The sequence below is a fragment of the Pezoporus wallicus genome, unplaced genomic scaffold (genome assembly GCF_028554395.1).
Source record: "Pezoporus wallicus isolate ANWC-B61680 ecotype Strahan unplaced genomic scaffold, APGP_CSIRO_Pwel_v1 contig_5418, whole genome shotgun sequence".
NCBI classification, from domain to species: domain Eukaryota; kingdom Metazoa; phylum Chordata; class Aves; order Psittaciformes; family Psittacidae; genus Pezoporus; species Pezoporus wallicus.
Window position 1 is genome coordinate 178591 of NW_026640709.1, and position 20634 is coordinate 199224.

The following is a 20634-nucleotide window of genomic DNA, read 5'->3' on the forward strand; positions in this document are numbered from 1 at the left end:
GTGTGACACAACCAACCCTCCATCCCCCAGATCTGGCCATTTCCCTCCTCTGCTTTTTCTTCTAAAATAAATAAATAGATTTCTTCATGATTCTCCAGTAACTGCCCCAAGTACCCAATTCCTGCAACAAGTCCATGCCTTCTAGCTTCCCAGTCTTCTATCAGCATCCCTCATGTGTTCAACCCCCCATTTATCCTCTCTCCATGGCTTTCTGCCCGTCTGTCAGGTCCATATGAACTTGACTGCTGGGACAAAGCAAGAGGTCAAGAAGCAGATGCTCAGTTAAGAAGGGCTTTTGCAGCTTTCACCATACATGCGCATTAGTGAGTTCCACAAAAGCTGGTGAGGTTGAAATATGCTCTGGAGCAAGAGGAGGGAAGCATCCAGAGGCTGGTGAATCTATGAATATTTTGAGTGTTTCCATGCACATCTATTTTTCCTTTGAGTCTTTGAGTACATTATTTACTTCTTATAGCATTGAGTTCCACAGGTTGCACAAATGTGTGGCATAGAGCTTAGGAAGCGCTCACTAGATAAAATGTCCTGAGTCTGGGAGCTTTCTGTTGGTGTTAGCCTTGAACTTCTTTTCACCTCATTGGCCAGTACTGTCCTTCAAAAACTGATTCCCCACAGAAGGCTCAGGAAAGGAATGTGGGAGTTGTGCTTGATTGTGCATGATTCCAAACCTCATCTGCTTACTGTTGCAAAGAGAGCATGAAAAGGTGGCATGGTCGTAATTTGCAAGTGTCTGCACGGGAGCCAACAGCTGTCAAGCACTGCTGGCTGGCTGCTGTCACCTAGGGTATAAGGGTGGTGGTCTCTCAGGTGTCACATTCTTATGCTCTTATGAGCATAACATGAGCCAGTGGTGATGGCTTGCTGATGGGCTGGCCAGAGCACTACCTCAGCACAGAGGGCCAGAAGAGTGCCTGCTGCCTCTTGCTTGGCTGGTCACTGGGAAGGACCACAGGTGCTGTGGGAGGAAGGGTCAGGAGAAGGGGCATGGGGAAGTGTTTGTTTGCATGTGTGCAGGGGGGAGCAGAGGGCAGGGAGGATGGGCTGAAGAAGGATATTACTGCAGCATGGAGGGTTGTTGGGATACAGGGCTCAAATTAATTGAAAACCCATTTTTATTCATTTATCTGCTCATTGAGTTCCCACAGTAAAATGGATTAATTTCAAGGCTCTGCTTGTCTTTGAAAGTGACCATCCTTTTGTCAAAGACCTTTTGTGCTTGTTCTTTTACCCGTCTGCATCACTGACATGAATGAAATAGTATACTGGTGGCTCTGCCTGGGGTAAAGCTCTTCCTGTCCCACTGCTCTTCACCCACTGGTGTTTGGGGGCTGTTGCTTCTCTTCTGGGCAAAGCGTTTTTCCATCACTTGTGACAGGTTTCCAAGATGACAGGAGTTACTGTTACCAGTATGGTCAGGAAGAGCTGGGTTCAAGGCACCACCGCAGATGTATGGTTGGCAAGGAGAGGCTTTCTGGGCTGAGGGAGGAGGCGATGGGCGCTGAGTGTGGAGTAAGGGTATGAAAACAGATTGTTCATTTCTGCCATAGCTGTTGCTTAAGTCAGCCCTCCACTGAAACTCTCAGCAAGAGAGAGACCTTGCTATTTTCCTGCCTTAGCCTTGTCTTAGGAGAGATTTGGACTTAATTTTAAGTCTCAGTTTTAATCATCTCTTTGCAGAAGTGGAGGAAAAGATAGTTTCTCCAGAGCCTGAAGAGGGCTTAAGCTCCTAGTAGAACTGATGGAGACGTGGAACAACTAGCATCCATATGGAGGCTGTGTCCCTCAGAAGCAGGATAGAGGCTGTCCTCTCTCTTTGCATTGGTGGCTTAAATAGATCGTATAGTGGGTGGCTGGGCAGCTGCATGGGCTGAGCATGTTATCCAAGCTCCTGTGTTAAGCCTGTCATTGCACCTTCAGGATGGGGCACTTGAGGATGCTGATCCAAGGTGATACGGGGATCATTTTCTCTTTCCCTTGTCTCATTTCAGTGTATCTGGCTGATGTGGTCACCTCCCATGACTCAGCTGCTCCTGTTGGCAGGACTAGTTGTAGCAAATCCATGGCCAGCATGGAGCACTGGGAGGAGGGAGGAACCAGGCTGGGAAGGACAGGAATGCATTTGGTGTGGAGGAAGCAGGAAGATGCCCTTCAGCTGATGTATGTGGTGCAAGTTGCAAAGAGGAAGTAGATGAAGCTTTCCTTTTGGAGGTTTATGTTATATGAAATGTTGCCAAAAAGCTCCTCAGGCTGCTCTTACAGTAGAATAAGCTGGCTCTGCTGACTTGGGCTCATTGGACCTATGCTGGTATACGCCAGAGAAAATCTGTTCATAAGGATCCTCTCTTGCTTCTCTCTTGCCAGCTGATGGTATGCAGGTTGACTGGGCTGGAAAGATAGTCCTAATTTTTAGGATGACTTTGCGTAAAAGGAGGCTTTTGGAAGGGAGGGCCAAGGGACGGAAGCTGATGTAAGTAGTGCTCTGAATTCAATGGAATCCTATCTCTTCCACTTGGGGATGAACAACAGCATGGTTATGATATACTTTGCCAGGAAATTCTTCAGATACACAATGCCCTGCATTCAGTTTTAAAATGTTCCTCACTAGCTTCTAAGTTAAGACTTGCTGACTGCTGGGAATTAGAAGAGTATCATTGCTGGCATAGTGGAAATGACAAGAGAGGAGCCTCATCCTTTTCAGACAAGGAGCTTTGTTGTATGCACTGCTCCCAAGCTGGGATACACATATAAGTAATCCTGAGTTTCTGAATCTCCTTGAAGGATCAAGTCACACATTTACCTGGTTTAGCTCTATACCTTCTGGGTGTGGAACCTGCCCAGCGCTCTTGGCAGGAACCAAGAAATAAACCTAATGCCTTTCCTTGGAGAAGACAGCAGTGGCCTCTTGTAGTCATCTGTTTGGTCTTCTGCAGGAATTTTGAATCATGTGGATTCAGTGGAAAACCTGTGATTTCAGTGGGGTCCAGGTATCCATGCAGGTTAGAGAACTGCTTTGTTAAGCTTCTAACTACCCTGTGAAATCTGCTCCTTTGTGACTCCTTCTGTAAAACAGCTGAGAGATGTTGAGGCTATGGATAGAGCAGAGGACAAAGTTAGGGCCGTTGTAACAGTGAGAGAGAAAGTGTGGGTATTGTGGCTGACTAGCTTCAGATTTCTGATTACTTACCCTTAACAAGACAGAGTGGGGCAGCCAGTGAGCAGGGCAGAGCTGTAGTCGAAACACAGACTGAGAGGGAAAAGGTGAATATTCCTGTCTGGTAATGCCATAGTGAAGGACAGATCTCCACCTATCTTTACTGTAGAAATCAGAGTGGCATATGGCTTTATACAGTCCACAAGGAAAGCCTTCAGAGGGTGGGGGGAAAAGAAATGAAGGTGGAGCAGCAGATAGATAGTCTGAAGACTGCTGGCACTTGCTGTAATTGCCGCAGCAGCTGAGCGTCCACTGTTTGTTGTCCATGTCATCTCTGCAATTACCATATGGTAAATAAAACTTGAGTCTCTAGCAAATAACAGAGCTAATATTAAGAGAGAATCTGTAAACAAGCTAGTGCATAAATGAACAAAGAGCAGTAAACAGCCTGGACTTAGGAAGAATGAATTGTCATGGTAGATGTGAGGCTTTATTTTATTTTAAAGCAGGTGCAGAATTAGCAGCTGAAAAAACACTGAAGGATTAAGATATCTAAAATGTCAATAAGAGATACATGGGCATATGTGTCAGTAAAGGGTGAGAGAGCTGTGTGAGATCTTATTTGATAACTGTATTCAAATGGGTTAATTTACAGGTTTTGGCACCTTCCAAGTGAAGTGGGAGGTATTTTGAGGATAAACCGTAGCTCAGTGCATCTCTCATGCCTCCTGCTGTGCTCAGATCTGCAGACGCAGTGAGTGCGTTACGGTGTATTTCCCTCCTCTCAGCTGGAGGCTCTGGCGTTTTGGTTGAAACTCTGGAAATCTTCCATTTTTGTTCCACACATGCCAGTCAGCACAGCGCTCCTCATGCAAGCCTCACTGCGCTGGGGATGCAGCAAACAGGCACGGAGACCTTTGAAAGTGAGCAATACGGTGAGCTTCTGTATATCCATCTCGATTTAATCTTTGTAACAGCCCAGTACCTCATGAAAACCTGCTGTGCAGCAGAGCTGAGGGGTGAGACTTTCCTGCCCTGGCTCTGCTTTCCTGCTTCAACATGAGCAGATCTGCTGCTGTTTTTGGTGAGAGAAAGTGGTGAGGCACAGTGCTCCCAGAAACCCCGCTGCTTCTGACTGCCTCGAAGATGGAGAATCGTGACGAGATGAAGATTAATGATTAAAAGGCAGCTTGGACTAATTTATAAGGATTAAAATAAATTTGTGTGCTTTGGCCAAAGAGTAACTATGGAGGAGAGCAGCTATTTACAAGTATCTGAAGCATGTAAATCTCAGGCAGGGAGGAGAATGGTTGAGAGTACTCCAAGGACAGGATAATGAGAACTAGCAGTATAAATTTTCTTAATTTCATCCTAAATATAAGGAAGACAGCTAAAACCTCCAAGATAAATTACATCGTGGCAGAGTCTCTGTGGGAAGTTGTGGAAATGCCATCACTTGGGTAATTTAAAACTGGGCTGGACAAAGTACTGGGAAATTACGTTCTCAAGGGGAGCAATGGAGCAGTGGCTCCTGAAACATGGACCAGACAACTTCTCTGGCTCTGGTCTAACTAATTCTGAAATTAGCGAAACCTGTGCTAACTGGACTAAGTGTGAGCTTTTCCTACATACCCCATTTCTGCGCCTGTCACAGAGGAGTGTAGAAGTCTTCAGCCTAGCATGACAAATGAAAACTGCTTGTTCTTTGCTGCAGTGGTAAAATGATTCCTAAGTGTAGGCTTCTCCTCCTCCTCTTTCCTCCCTGTTTTCTGCCTGGTCTCTCACTGCCCCATTTGTGCTGCTTCTGCCTCTATTCACTTTTTTTATATTTTCTTTCTCACTGAGCCAGAAATGAACCCTTCTGAATAGACTTGTGGCGGGCACATAATTTCTGTTGTGTGTGACGTGGCATTTTTGGTAAAACACATAGTTTTTGCTGTATTAGGGGAAAAAAAATAGAACTTTTATTTCTGTTTTTCCTTGGAGGAGAAGTCGATAAATAAATGGGCCTGTTCTAGAGGATCAGAGCAGTGTGTGCAACATGCGCCCCAGCTGCAGGGGTTAGCACCCAGCGTGGCTGGCGGGTGGCTATCCCAAGAGCCCATGAGCCAGCCAGGGAAGGGCTCACTGCCTAGCTACTTGTCATGGTTTAAGCCCTGTCGGCAAGTCAGCCACGCAGTTTCTACTCCCCCCACCTCTTTCTTCCCTACCCGTTCCCCTCAGCCCACTCCTGGAGAGATGGGGAGGAGAATCGAAAGATTGTTAACTTCCAATGGGTTGAGATAAGAACAGTCCAGTAACTAAGGTATAACACAAACCACTGCTGCTGCCACCAATAATAATAATGATAAGGGAAATAACGAGGGGAGAGCATATGATACCACCTGCCGAAACGAGCCTGACCGAGCAGAGAGAGCCCTTCCGGGTAACTCCCAGTTACATCCTGGGCATGACGTGCTGTGGCATGGAATACCTCTTTGGTCAGTTCGGGTCAGGCGTCCTGTGTCTGCTTCCTCCAGGCTTCCCCTCCTCCCTGGCAGAGCATGAGGCTCACAAAGTCCTTGGTCAGGCTAAATATCAGCGTTATCAGCTCTGTTCCCAGGCCAAAAGTCAAAAACACAGCACTGCACCAGCTACTAAGAAGGAAAAAAATGACTGCTACTGCTGAACCCAGGGCAATACTTGTGTGAAATCCAGCACATTGCATGGTTTGTTTTGTTTGTCTCTAATGAACATGTTCTGTCAGAAAACTTGTGTTTTTCTTAACTAATTCTGTATCTAAAGAGGGTGAGCTATGACTACAACATCTTTTTCCCTCTTATTTACCACTTAGCCCACCTCTGTGTACAAATAATTGATGGCTGTGCAGCACAAGTGCCCTGTTGACAACAATCCTCGGGCCTTTGATTATAGCTGTTGGAGATCTGTCACCACAGTGCTAAAGAAATGTCATGAGTTGCCTCTGTCATCTTTCTTCTAGGATGCCATGAGTCACTACATGATAAGTTGCACTCTGATGGTGGCACCTGAACCAGCAGTATAATATGTCCGTGAAGCAGGAGCAGTAAATAACACACTGTGTGTGCTGCCATGGGTAGTACATAAAATGTCTTTTACTGACAAGAAGTTTTCCTCACACCGCTGGAATAATTTTTTTTCCCTTCCCACCTGTTCCCCGAATTGTGTTTGCTGCTCTTTAAAAACAGAAAGACAGAGAGTGATGAAAAACAGTGCCTTGAAAGGCTGCAGAGGAGGAGTCAGTGCCTGTTGCAAGCCCAAGTGTTGTCGTGTGGCCTCTCCAGCTTGTCTCCAATCAGCTGCATGGAGACATGGAAGAGGGAGGGGGGCCACTGAGTGGATGACCCAGTAAGTCCACTTCTTTATTTTGCTCAACCTCCTAAACCACAAAGGAAGAACTTTCAGCCTCTTAACTGGGCCTTTCACATCATAGGCATAAAATCAAGGGTCGGAAATATGTATCTTCCCTCTCAATTTGGAACTGTTCAGATTGTGGAGAATGGTGTGTTCAGATGTGCACTGGTGTTCAAGTGCCTAAAGGCTTTAATTGTGTTTTAAAGTACTTCTAAATGCCATAAAAAGACCAGTGCTTGAAGATCTGCCTCTAAATGTGCAATGGAGGCTTCCTAGTGACTTCTAAAAGGTCATGGTGGTGACTTCTTGCCAAATACAAGTGTGGTTGCTACCAAGGCACTGCAGTGAGCTCCTGATGCCATTTGTACACAGGGTGTGCTTGTTCTGGTCTCCCATGCACTGATGTGGACATGGTTGTCACAAGCAGGCCTGGACATGCTACCTGGTATTTTTCACATCCTTTACTCTGAAAAGATAGATGAAAAGAGGGTGACTGAGTGCTGCCCTGGATTTCACAGAGAAGTTGTGGAGACTCCATCCTTCATCCACAAACATACTCCAGGTATTCAAAAAACAACTGGTCATGGTCCTAGACAAGTGGCTGCAGGTGGTCCTGCTTGAGCAGGGAGCTTGTATTAGATGACTTCTGAAGGTCCCTGCTATCTCCTTGTGTGAACTGGCTGCTTGAAAGTCCCAGAAAAACCAACAGCGAGATTATATGATATTCATGAAAAGATAAACCCCTCAACTATATATAATACTGTGTTTTAAGCCAGAGGATGGCCTCTTCTAATCTATATGACAGCCTAAATACCAGGTTTTGTTTTCTGAATGTAAAAAAAGCTACAATTCTGGGGGAAAAATATGAAAAGGATAATGCTGTCTGTCCCTTAGGCTGAGGAATTCAGATAGATGGATGTGTATGGGGAATGGAAGAGAAAGCACACTGCGGCTCCCAAGGAAGCTGTGCTAGCCCACACCATAAGTAAGAGTGACTCTAAGAGCACGGCTGTGGCCATCTACCAAAGTGTTTCCTTTAGTGTCTGACACCTCTTCCTTTACATGTCTGTGCGCAGAGCATAAAGCGCAGCACCTATATCCATATATTATCAGTGTATTCTGTACAGACATTTTTCATCTAGGGTGAGAGTGAGGAAATAAAATGCCCAGCCAGTCAAGTGCAGCCGGTGCAATACTGGACGGGGACAACTAAGTACAGGCATCTTTATGGGTTAGCTATTTATGACTTCTTCTCCAGGAGCATCATGGATGCTAAAATACAGAAAAAAAACCATCATGGACCAGTTTCCTGAGGCGAGCTGAGTGTTTGGAGGTTGCCTGTAACTGTATTGAGAGTTTGGAGATTGCTCCTAGCCATACACAGACTTTCGTTCCATTTAGGTCAGCCGCTGGGATCAATCACTGAATGTAACTGGATCCCATCACAGCATTTCTATAGGGAATGAGTAGATTTGAGTTTTTATCTCAATTAACATTAGAATGATAGGAGCTGCTCAAATTAGTTGAGACAAGTGCCTGTAAATACTGAAAGATCTGCTACCAGAGATGTTTTTTTTATGGTAGGTTTTTACATGATCTTGAGAGGGAAAAAAAGGTTGGTTTTGACACATACCAAGGGGTTTATTCTGTAGGCAGCTAATTCTGGGTTTTGACATGTTTACTGTGAAGCGCAAAGCAACAAGCACCTATGGCTCCCTGCCATAACTTTTCCATAGAGCCAAACTGCAGGGACGTGTCATAGCCTAAGTGTGAATTATGGTGCCTTTTCCTCATGAAACCTAGCTGGTGCTTAGTAGGTAGCTAAACTACCTGCTGCTGTGCAATAACCTGTGTAACTTCAGCTTGGGGTCCCTGGCTGTACTTATACTGGTCAGGCACATGCCATCAGTATGATGGTTTAAGGCCCGGTCTGTGTTTGGAAACTTGCATTTGTCTGACAAAATGAATTTAATTACACTGATCTGGCTTTTGGCTTGCAGGTTGATCTTAACTTACACGCTGGGTACTACTCTTGTCATGATGAGCATAGGGCTCAGTAACATTTGAGTGGAGATGATTGAAAAATATACTTTGTTTTGTATTAAATATTTTGTTAAGCTTTTATTTTGCGGGAGGGAGGAGTGTGAATTAGGTATAATACCTCTTCTGTGAAAACTCAGTTGTTTGTGTTCTTTGGCAGAAAGGCTATAATTTCAAGTTTTGCTGATGGTTATAAAAACAACCACATGCACTCAATCAAAAGCTTTTATGTGCTTTAGAACTAAGGAATGTGAGGTCCTGTTAATAAGCTGAACCTTATTTCTGGCTCCTCCAGCTTTGGAGTGGGACTTCAAGAAGACAGTAATAGCAGCACTGCATTTGCTCTGTTCTGGGATGGATGATTGTCAGGTCGACAAAACTCTTGATCTTGAGATGTCTCTGTCTGACACTTGTGCAGTGTCCACACCTGAATGGGGCTCACCCTTTGCTCAGGTCTCATCAGCAGCCTTTCCTGGCTAGTCTAGAGTCAGGGGAGAGAGGATATATGGCCACAGATGTACTCGGGTGTCTGATTTATTTGAGGGGTGTGAGGGAGAGGGGAAGGAGAAGGAGGTGCCAGACAACCTAATCCTATTTGCTGGACAAATCCAAAGTTTTTGATGATGGCTTACTGGGAATTTTGCCTAAATTTGAAATGGATAGGGATTTAGAGATTTGCCTTTGGTTTTGTGTTTACTGAGGAGAGATCTTGGGAACACCACTGTGTTATGCTGCCTCTTGATTTTATTTCTTGAGATGCATTCTTTGAAAATATCCTTGTTTTTAGAGTCATGTGAGCATCAGTACACAAAAAGCTTAATTATAAGGGATCAGAATAGCCTCCTCAGCTTTGTACCTTGCTATAGGTCTACAGCAGACAAACCATCAGTCTTCTGAAATTCAGCTATTATAAAAGACATAAGGAGCTTGAGAGTTGCCTAAAAGTAATTTTCTATTGCAAGCTTCATTGTGACAACCGTGGTCCATCCTACTTTCTGGACTGTCTCCAGAAGTATTTCAAGAACTGATCTCTTTATTTATGGGTTCTGTTTATGGATTTATGGATCACATGGCCATTGTTAACTCTTGTAGAAGAAGGAGCTGCCCCTGCTAAAATAACTGTTGCACATCTTCCCAGAGCCTTGCTATTTAAAGCTAGCTTAGTCTGGTGCACTGATGCTTGCAGCATTTTGTCTCTTCCTTGCATAGATTGAATTTTCAAATTTACTATTGAACTTAGCCTACCAGGTAGGGAGACTGTCTGGTCTTCTCACCACTAATGCCCTTACTTGCACACATTCAATGCAATAGCAGTAGTGGGGCAGAGGGCTGTGGAAGAAAATCCCATCTGATAACAAAGAATCAGTGGAAATGAGGATCCTCATAGGATAAAGGCGAAGATCACTCCATGCCAAATGACTTTCCACTGTTGCTGCAGCCTCCTCTCCTGTCATTTGCATCCCGCAGGGCCAGGGCAGTGACGTTGTTGGAATGACACCTCTCTGTGCCAGATGTGGATGCGTTTTGTTGCACTGGCGTCAGAGGAGTGACACCTCCTCCTGGGTGACTAGCAGTGACTCAGGACTGTGCTGCAAGCCTGCCTGGTGGCTCAGAGTGGGACTTGTGCTGAAGGGTGGCTCTTGTCACAGTTAGCACAGCGGCTGCTAGTTAGAGGAGGGGTAAGGGATGTGTCTGCTTCACTCTGGGGAGGCCAGAACTATGTAGATCCCCTCCAGTAATTTCTGGACTGAGTTTAGTAGATATATCTGAGCGAAAACTTGCAGCTTGTATAAACAAACTTGCTGACCTAGAGCTACAGAGTGAGTTTTAGCTCTTCTATCCTCTGTCATCTGAATGTTAAAGCTGTTACCACAATGTTTTATTAACTGCAGTTTTAAAATGTAATATTCTATGTTGTAAAGCACTTTTGCATCACTTTCCAAGAGGGGAATGACAGTATGAATGCTTCACTGTTTTTCAGATTAGTTAGGTTAATGTTTTTCATATTAATGAACACATACTAAGATTTTATTAGACAGTGCATCTGTGGGCAAAGTTCCTGTTGATCTCACTGGGGAGTTTTACGTGTGTCAAAGAATTGCAGGATTAGGTCATTATTGTAACACTTTAGAAAATTATTTTGACCTCCATTTAATGTTAAAATGTTTGTCAAAGGAATTGAAAAAGAGTGAATAAACATATTCCCAAATTCTGAGATTTTAGTCTGTGACCCATTGCCTGACTTTGGAGGTCCTAACACATAAACAGAGGCTACCCTGGTAGAGGTTGCTTTTGAAATAATATACTATTAGTTTCAGGAATAAACTTAAAATCAAATTAAAAATAGGAGAAAGAACAGCAAGGTCCTGGAGTGTATTTGGGGAAGGCTAGAATAGAAACCATCATGGCATTACAGAAGGTAGACAGATAGTGTTAATTACAGAAGGTGGTTGTCCCACAGAGAAGGAGGTTGGTAGCAGTGATTTATTTCAGAGGGCAGTTTAGTCATCGTACTATTCCTAGAAAAGGCTCTGAATTTAAGTGATACTTTACTCTTAAGTCGTTTTTGAAACCAAATTTAGGTGCTTGAGTCACATAGATGTTTTTGAAATTACTTCTGTCTTTCTGTCAGCCATTTTTTCATGGCTGATCTTGGAAGACACGGCACTTACTGGCTGCGGTACAGTTAAGTAGGAGCTGGGAGCTGGAAGTGTCAAGAAGTTGGTGGATACCTGCCAGCAATTGCAGTACAGATAAGGATGATCTGATGTGCCTGGGGTGTTTTGGAGCTGCTGTGCTTGTGCAGTTGGTCTCTGCTTGCACCTTGAGTCAGAGGCACCTGGAACATGTCAACTTCACTATGCATCTGCACACATCTGCCTTGCAGCCCAGAGATCTTGGCCTTGCTGCTCATCATCATTCTGCACATGTTCACTGGCCCTTCCTCAGGGATTTCCCACCATCCCACAGCCAGAATGCTAGAGCTGGGGCTGGCTAACAGCCCTCACTGGGGCTGAGGGGCTCAGCCAGGCACTGAGGCTATAGTAGCAGGCAGATGAGTAGGCACTGGAGAGAGAAGGTAAGTAGGCTAATGCAGAGAATCTTGCTCTTCTGAATTAGTCCAGGTAGCACGAAGAAGTGTATTGTTTTTTCATATCAAGGGTGTCAGATATGGATTTGTGATCCTGATACTGCATAATCAATTCTCTCCCCTCTGCTATGCTTTGTCAGGAGCCGTTTTGTTCATTTTGTTCATCTGCAGTCTTTGTTCATGCTTTCCTTCCTGTTTTGCTTGTCTTTATAGATTTTTATCTGAAGGTTGAAAATGTTTTTGTTGCTATCGGAAAGATTGCACCCTCTTTTGGAAAGAGGCGAGTGACACAACATGATAGTAAAATAGCCATTTGAGATGCATTTGTTAATGCTGATAACATGAAGATGTTGCCTGAAATATTTACAGTGCAAGGGAGAGGGAAGGGATCTCTTCAAGTGTTTGGGGGCCAGTTCATCTCTTTGAACTGCTGCCATCTGAACTTTGAGTATCTGCTGTAAGCTGGCTGACTGGGCACCCTCTTGAGACCATGGAGAGAAATGGGAAGGGACAAAACCCCTTCTGGAGATGTGTGTCTTAAATGCATCTTTTGGGTCAGAACAGAGTGGGACAGGAAGGATCATCCCCTGGAAACAACTGTCTTTCCTCTGACAAAGGGAGCCAAGGTGACTTCATTGACTTACTGCCCAAGATTTAGGTACAGTAGGGGAAACGAATCCCAGCCCTACTGATCCAACAGTACAAACCTCAGTGAAAGCCATTGGGAGTTAAGACTCTTGAACCCTCCAAGTGTTGTAGATAATGCTGCTCTTAAGTTTGATGTTTCCTGTGAGGTACTTGGCTGCGTCTGGACTCAGAAATGTGATTTGTTATTTTAAGCCTGAGACCAAATTCTTCCAGAGACCTGGTATATAGGGAGGAGAACAGTATGATCCATGACACTGAAGTGATCAGAATCCAATTTTAAGTGGTGCAAGCCCTACAGCAAAGTAGTCCCTAAGTAATAGGAGGCATTATTGGACAGTAATATGCCGAACCTACGTGATATGTGACCAGCTTTTTTGGTTTTGCATGGTATTTAATGTTAGAGGTTAATTTTAGAGGGTAGTTGAAAATATATCAATTTCTTAGGGATGTTGGTGGTACATGAATTTTGCTCTGTCTTTTGGGTTCATGAGCACAGCTTTTTCTAACCGTGGAGGTTTTGCAGGTTTCTGTGACCATTTAAAAGGAGGATTGTTGATGTAACATGTGATTGTCCAGGTCACAATGGAAACACTGGTGAAAAATGGCCTTTGACACTTTGTTGAGCTCAAGAGTCCTCTGCCCTGTTTCTGGGTTGACATCTTTACCTCCTAATGTGGAGACCCTGTGCCTCAGAAGCTTACGGGAGCCCTAGGACCCTACTGGAGACTCTGCAGCCTATTAAGAGGGGTTGACTGTGGGGAAGGTTTGGCCACGAAGTTACTCCATAATTCATAACTGAATTATGTCCTACAAATGGACTTCATTTGGAGATTGATCACTGGCCTCAAATGGTGCTTCTTATGCTTCAAGTAATTCCTTGACTTGTCTTATCTCCTGGATGGTGAGATAGGGGAGTCTTTAGATTTGGTTTCTTGTGCTGAGTTGAAGTGCTCTATGCTGGGGAGCACCACAGGTTCATTAGCTGAGTGGCAGCTGAGCACTCAGTACTCCTATTGAACATGCTCTAGGTCAAGAGTGGTGTGTATAGAGTGTATATATAGAGACAAGTGTTTTCACTGAGTTACTTTTTTAGCAATTGATCTTCATCTGCAGGGCATGTAAAAGTTGTGGTTTGTTAAAGTCCCTGCTAAATACCTTCTTCAAAGTGACAGAGAGACAGAGAGACAACCCTCTACCAGTACTCTTCAGTGGTGAGATACTGAAGTGCGTTTGGGTAAATGTTGCATTTTCCTTTTCTCTCATGCTTCCCCCCTCCCTCTCTGTTTTGTTTGTTTCAGGTTCTCGGCCTTTTTGGATCTACACAGTGGAAATTGCATCTTGTGTATGGCGTGGTTAAGCTTGCAGCCTGTCACCTCGGCCTTCCTCCATTTTGGGCTGGTTACTTTTGTGCTGTTTTTGCATGGTTTGCAGGTGGATGCTGGCCTGACGGGAGACTCAACCAGTTCAGTACAAAACAGCTCGTGTTCAGGATCTTTTGACTGCAAGGAAGGTGTTATCCTGCCAATATGGTACCCAGAAAACCCATCCCTTGGGGACAAAATTGCTCGTGTTATTGTATACTTTGTAGCACTGATCTACATGTTCCTTGGAGTCTCCATCATTGCAGATCGTTTCATGGCATCTATAGAGGTCATTACATCACAAGAAAAAGAAATAACGATTAAGAAACCCAATGGAGAAACCACAACGACCACCATTCGGATTTGGAATGAAACTGTTTCCAACTTGACCCTCATGGCTCTGGGCTCCTCTGCTCCTGAGATCCTTCTGTCTCTGATAGAAGTGTGTGGGCATGGATTCGTAGCTGGAGACCTGGGGCCATCTACAATTGTTGGCAGCGCTGCTTTCAATATGTTTATCATCATTGCCATCTGTGTCTATGTGATCCCTGATGGGGAAACCAGAAAGATAAAACACCTGAGGGTTTTCTTTGTCACAGCTGCTTGGAGCATCTTTGCTTACATCTGGTTGTACATGATCCTGGCTGTCTTCTCTCCAGGTGTGGTTCAGGTCTGGGAAGGTCTGCTCACACTTTTCTTCTTCCCACTTTGTGTCCTTCTGGCTTGGGTAGCAGATAGACGTCTGCTTTTCTACAAGTATATGCACAAAAAGTACCGTACTGACAAGCACAGGGGCATTATCATAGAATCAGAAGGTGATCACCCTAAGGGAATTGAGATGGATGGCAAGATGTTGAACTCTCACTTTCTAGATGGAAACTTAGTGACTGTGGAGGGGAAGGAGGTAGATGAATCTCGCAAAGAGATGATCCGTATCCTTAAGGACCTGAAGCAAAAGCACCCAGAAAAGGACTTGGACCAGCTGGTAGAGATGGCTAACTACTATGCCTTGTCTCATCAGCAAAAGAGCAGAGCCTTTTATCGCATTCAAGCTACCAGAATGATGACAGGAGCTGGCAATATTCTGAAGAAGCACGCAGCTGAGCAAGCCAAGAAGAGCACCAGCTTGCATGAGGTGCAGCCAGATGAACCTGAGGAATTCATCTCCAAAATTTATTTTGACCCATGCTCCTACCAGTGTCTTGAGAACTGTGGTGCTGTTCTCCTGACAGTGGTGCGGAAAGGAGGGGACATGTCCAAGACCATCTATGTGGACTATAAAACAGAGGATGGCTCTGCCAATGCTGGTGCTGACTATGAGTTCACAGAGGGGACTGTTGTCTTGAAATCAGGGGAGACCCAGAAGGAGTTCTCAGTGGGAATTATTGATGATGACATCTTTGAGGAAGATGAGCATTTCTTTGTGCGGCTCAGTAACCTCCGTGTGGTGGAGACTGAGGAACCGCCAGAGCTCAGTAACTCCCCATACCCAAAGGCCATATTGGCTTCTCCTTGTGTGGCCACAGTGACCATACTGGATGATGACCATGCTGGCATCTTCACATTTGAGTGTGATGTTATACACGTCAGTGAGAGCATTGGTGTGATGGAAGTCAAAGTCCTAAGGACATCAGGTGCTCGGGGTACAGTTATAGTGCCATTTAGAACAGTAGAAGGGACAGCAAAAGGAGGTGGAGAAGACTTTGAAGACACCTATGGGGAGCTGGAGTTCAAGAATGATGAAACCGTGTAAGTACCCAATTTCTGTTCCTGGGTCTGCTTCTGGTATTTAACCCCACATTTTGCATCCATTACAGGTGAATGCTGACAAGGGACAGGCTCCTTTCTTCAGCTTTCCATCTGTTTCCCTACCTCTTTCAGGCAAGAACCGACAGCAGGATTTAAGAGCTGAAAGCTCTTGTCCGTTCCCTCTTGGGAATGACAAAGTAAGGCTTAGAAATACTGGGGGTTCAAGGGAACAGGGGGAAAATATATCATTCTTTGAGGTCCTGTACTAAAACTAGGGGTTAGTGAAGAGTTAAGGTAGATAGAGAATTAAAAGAGCAAGCTTTTACCTGCTGGGCAAATATATGGGAAAGCCTCTTTTTGAACACCAGGCATAGAGCACACAGGAGTTTATTGCAATCCCTAGATGAAAAGTTGACAAGTTATTCCTAGGCAAGCAAGAGCTGCTCAAAAGACATTGGGGCTTTATTTTCACAGGAGCAATACATCATACCTGTGTCCCTTGGCTGCCTGTGCAACTTGCAGGTCTGTGTGGCAGCTAATTCACAGTATAGGCACAGCTGCAAGCTATTCTGCTGGACTTGTGAAATCCTTCCAGCCTTTATGTCCCTATGGTCTACCAATATTCTCCCCATCACCTTCTCTATGATCTCTGTATGTCTGTTCTTTTACTACCTGTGGTTTTTCCCCTTGTAAAATACCATGGCAATTGGCAATAATGGTCTAAAGCACTGCAGCTCACAGCCTGTCCATGTGCCTCCATGACCCAGTGTTTTCATACAGAATAAGAAAAGGAAGCAGAATAGCCTGCACCATCCTGTCAGTTCAGCTCTTTTACTGCTTACAAAATAGCTGATACAAGGTAGGAAGTAATAAAGACCAGAGAGGTGATAATGTCTAATTGCTCTAAGTACCTGCTGTTAACATTTGTGAGGAATGAGAAAAATCCCTTAGCTGAATAGGGAGATGGGTGTGAGCTTGGTGCTAAAACTCCCTAATGTTAAGTGCCTAAATTCCTCTTGTTAACATCTAATCACCTGAGCCATCAAAGGAAGAATTGAGCAGACTTGCAAGTGGTACCAGGGAAAGGAAATATTTGTACCAAGCCCCCGGATACAGTACCCAAAAGGATGTTAATGTATTAAATGCTATGCAGTAGGGATTCCCTGTTTCAAGAGCACCTTCTGTCCTACCCCACTAAACAATTTAATCCACCTAATATCCACAATCTCAATGCTTGATTATAAGTACGTTTTCTTATTTAAGGAAGAGGAGCTCTTGGTTGGCTGGCTTCAGCCACTATCAGAGATGGAAGAGGATCAGCTGTCCTCATCTGTCTTTTCAGGGAGATAGGCCATACAGGTTAGTCTCCTTAATTGAGCTGCAAGCTCACGTCTCTAGAGAAAGTGAAGAAGAATGTTAGATGTGTGATTCTAGTCTCCTATGAGTAGACTGTCTAAAATATAATGGCTACTACCTTGCTTCAGCCAGGTCTGGAAAGAAGAGACTTTTCTTGCTTGAACAAGACCCATCAATGAAAGGCAGGCAGGTTTGGATTACCAGAGAATAAACTCATGAGCCATCTTCCTCCAGAATGTAGTCCCTTTCTTTCATCTTCCAGCTGGTAGAAGGCTTTTTGTCATTGAAAACTGTGACAGAAGGTCAGAGCATACCCACATAGTTGCTCACTTAAGTTAAAACAAATCTCATTCAGCAGGACCATGTGCATCCTTCTGGCACAGACTAATGAAAATGAAAGCAGTCCAGAAAACAAGTATGCATAGGTTGCTTAACACTGTGGTTTGTGACCCACAGAAGATGCCCTAGAGCACAGATGAGACACCAGAGGGCTGTGTTGCCATTCAGTGAGACCTGGACAGGCTGGAGAGTTGGGCGGGGAGGAACTTGATGAAATTCAACAAGGGCAAGTGTAGAGTCTTGCATCTGGGGAAGAACAACCCCATGTACCAGTACAGGTTGGGGGCTGACCTGCTGGACAGTAGTGAAGGGGAAAGGGACCTGGGGGTCCTGGTGGATAGGAGGATGGCCATGAGCCAGCAATGTGCCCTTGTGGCCAAGAAGGCCAATGGCATCCTAGGGTGCATTAGAAAGGGTGTGGGTAGTAGGTCAAGAGAGGTTCTCCTCCCCCTCTACTCTGCCTTGGTGAGGCCGCATCTGGAATATTGTGTGCAGTTCTGGGCCCCACAGTTCAAGAAGGACAGGGAATTGCTTGAAAGAGTCCAGCGCAGAGCCACAAAGATGATTAAGGGAGTGGAACATCTCCCTTATGAGGAGAGGCTGAGGGAGCTGGGACTCTTTAGCTTGGAGGAGACTGAGGGGTGACCTCATCAATGTTTACAAATATGTAAAGGGTGAGTGTCAGGATGATGGAGCTAGGTTTTTTTCAGCGATGTCCAGTGATAGGACAAGGGGCAATGGGTGTAAACTGGAGCATAGGAGGTTCCATGTGAACACCAGGAAAAATTTCTTTACAGTGAGAGTGACAGATCACTGGAACAGGTTGCCCAGGGGGGTTGTGGAGTCTCCTACGTTGGAGATATTCAAGGCCTGCCTGGGCACGTTCCTGTGTGATGTACTCTAGGTTACCCTGCTCTTGCAGGAGGGTTGGACTAGATGATATTTTGAGGTCCCTTCCAACCCTTAGGATTCTGTGATTCTGTGATTTGTGGTGTACTTAAAATTGTGCTCATGCTTAATGAATTAATGTGACTTACGCTTCTGCATCAGGAGACCGCTGGGAAAAAAGCCTGCTAGGCATAATGGTTATGGCGACCATGTGGCTAGCAAAGATCAATTTCCTTTGAATTAGCATAGCTGGCTCAACACAGCACTTAAACTAATAATCCTAACAAGCAGGAAGATCATGTCAGCCAGCAGGTTTCATTTTAAATATCCAAGTCTTCTGGGAATGGAGTTTTGGGCTGGAAACAGGTTGGTGTAGTTTTCAGTAATCAGCCCTTGGCCTTTAAATTCAGTGAACAGAGGTCAGTTGTTATACTTTGCCAGCTCTTCTCTGAGGTGCAGGTGGAAGCAGCTGTAGAAACCCGGGGGAAGTAATGGATTGGTTTAATCTCTGAGTCAGTTTCATCTCCTTCCTTTCTTCTAAATCTGAATGCAGAAAGACAATTTTGAGCAAATATTTAGGCTGCAAACAAATTTGAGGTGATTCAGGTGTGAAGTTGGAGTTCAGACCCATAATGCTACTCTTCTAACAAATGTTATCTGATTTTGATCAGCCCAGTTAGGGAAGATGGGTGGATAGGATGTTTGGGACGGTTTTGCTGACTCACAGGGCAGCGTATGAGCAACTGGTCATGGTGTTGTTTGGTACAAGGCTGTATGAAGACACTGGGTCAATAAATAGCTAGAGGCTTGACTGGCTGAATATTTGAGGCCCTGCCTCTTAAATGCCTTGCCACTGAGGGGAATCCACCACGAGGTACTGACATCCCCTGTGCACTGAAGGGGGAACCAAGGGTCCACAAAGCCTGGTGGAGCAGAGGAGAAAGCAGGAAGAGTAGAGTGGTCAGTATATAAAGCTAAGGACAGGGGGTTGAGAAGAAGTGAGAAGTTACATGCTCCCCATTTCAGCCTACGGATTGGGCTCTCTTTTAGGAAAGGTGAAGCTTAGGTTCAAGTTTCCATGCTGGTGTAGGAGCTGCTCATGAATGGCATCCTGCCTACTTCACAGCTTTAACCCTGTCATTCTCCTCATGGGGTCACTTTGAAAACATTTTTGAGTCATGGAGGAAGGAAATGAATTAACAACATCTTGCAGACACATAAAACAGTGCTAAACTTTGCTGTGGCCACACATGTATGCTAAGGATCCACACAACTGCAGCTACTGAAGAAACACTGATCAGTGTGAACTGGAGGAGAGTAAAACCTTCATATTCTCAGCTTGTCTGACACCAAATTAAAAACTTCAGCTTGTGTTCTGCAGCGGTAGGCAATCTGTAAGTAGTTTGTAGGTCAGTCTCCTGAAGTGTAGCAATAGCTAGATTAATCTGAGAGGCACTGGATTACAGCATCCTTGAGATTAAACTATAGGAGAGTTGCTGCTGTCTACCAAATCCGTAGGGCTAAGGATAAATACTTTCCTGAAAACTAAATGGAGAAGGGGTCTTCACATAAATATAACAAGATAAAATACTTTGGGGCTGTTTTTAAGAGGCTTTCCCTAAAATATGTGGGACTAAAAAAGCTGAGTTGATGCAAACATTGCAGAATGTGAGGGAAATGGATCCTGCCACCGGCTCTTGCTTCTTGCCTCTGTGATTCTTTCTAGACTAACACGGTCAAAGTTTCCTTACTCACGTTTGGGTGGGAGCACAAGAGAAAGCAGGCTGAGATGAGGAGTCTTGAAACAATGCTGTTATTACTGAAATATGGTTCCATGCAGTGTGTGTGTATGGATGTGCATGGGTGTTGGATAGCTGTAAATCCACGCCATATGATCTTGAATGCTGCCATCTGTTGAGCAAGGAATTGATCAGATCTCAAATATTTGATTATGCTGCCTCTTTTTCAATACACTGGTTATTTCTGAACTCCTGCTCCAGTGAGGGTCAGATACAACCTGAGTGCTTGAAGCAGAATCCTAGCTCTCTTGTTGACTAAAAGGAAACTCAAAAAAATCAAGTCCTAGACTTAGTTATTTATTTTTTTTCAAGATGACCAAATGCTTTTCTATTAAGTGATTTTATATGGAAATAAATGTTAGGTTCTTAAATGTATGAAAACATAGAAGACCCAGCTGCTCTATCATATCCAAGCAATAAAGAAATCATGAAGAGTCAGCAGCAAAAAATGAATTGAGTTTTAAAGGTTTTCCTTTTTGCATAATAAAGGCAAGTCATTATGTTTAATTTAAATTTTCTGTTTAAACTGTTTCCTCTGCTTAAAACTGTTTAAATTCATGTGGAAATTTCTCTAGGTCTTGCTTTATAAAGTTTAGGAAGATATACAAGTTACCAGCAGCTAACTGGTATGTCAGCTAGAAAATTGAGTGGCAAGTTCTGCTGTGGCAACGTCCCTTGCATCAGCTATACAGAGTTAAGGTTTAGGCCAAGAACTCTACTTTGTTATTTGCCTTTGTTGCTGGTTGCTCAATTGCTTGCAGCACCCGAAGGTTCCTAGAGGTGTAGCCATCTGCCCTGAGTCCGTAGCTCTCAGAATATTGT

General features: G+C 44.4%; 1 protein-coding gene across 9 annotated transcripts in view; it reads left to right on the plus strand.

Annotated features, from left to right (window-relative positions):
• SLC8A3 (solute carrier family 8 member A3) overlaps positions 1–20634 on the plus strand; it is a 115577-nt gene that overhangs the window by 7573 nt on the left and 87370 nt on the right. For 8 of the 9 annotated variants that reach the window (XM_057420075.1, XM_057420076.1, XM_057420077.1 and 5 more), the window contains one exon: positions 13619–15430. In XM_057420075.1, the coding sequence (XP_057276058.1) occupies positions 13665–15430 (1766 nt within the window). In that variant the 5' untranslated portion in view covers positions 13619–13664. The remainder of the gene's footprint in view (positions 1–13618; positions 15431–20634) is intronic. The other variant, XM_057420079.1, reaches the window with a different exon arrangement.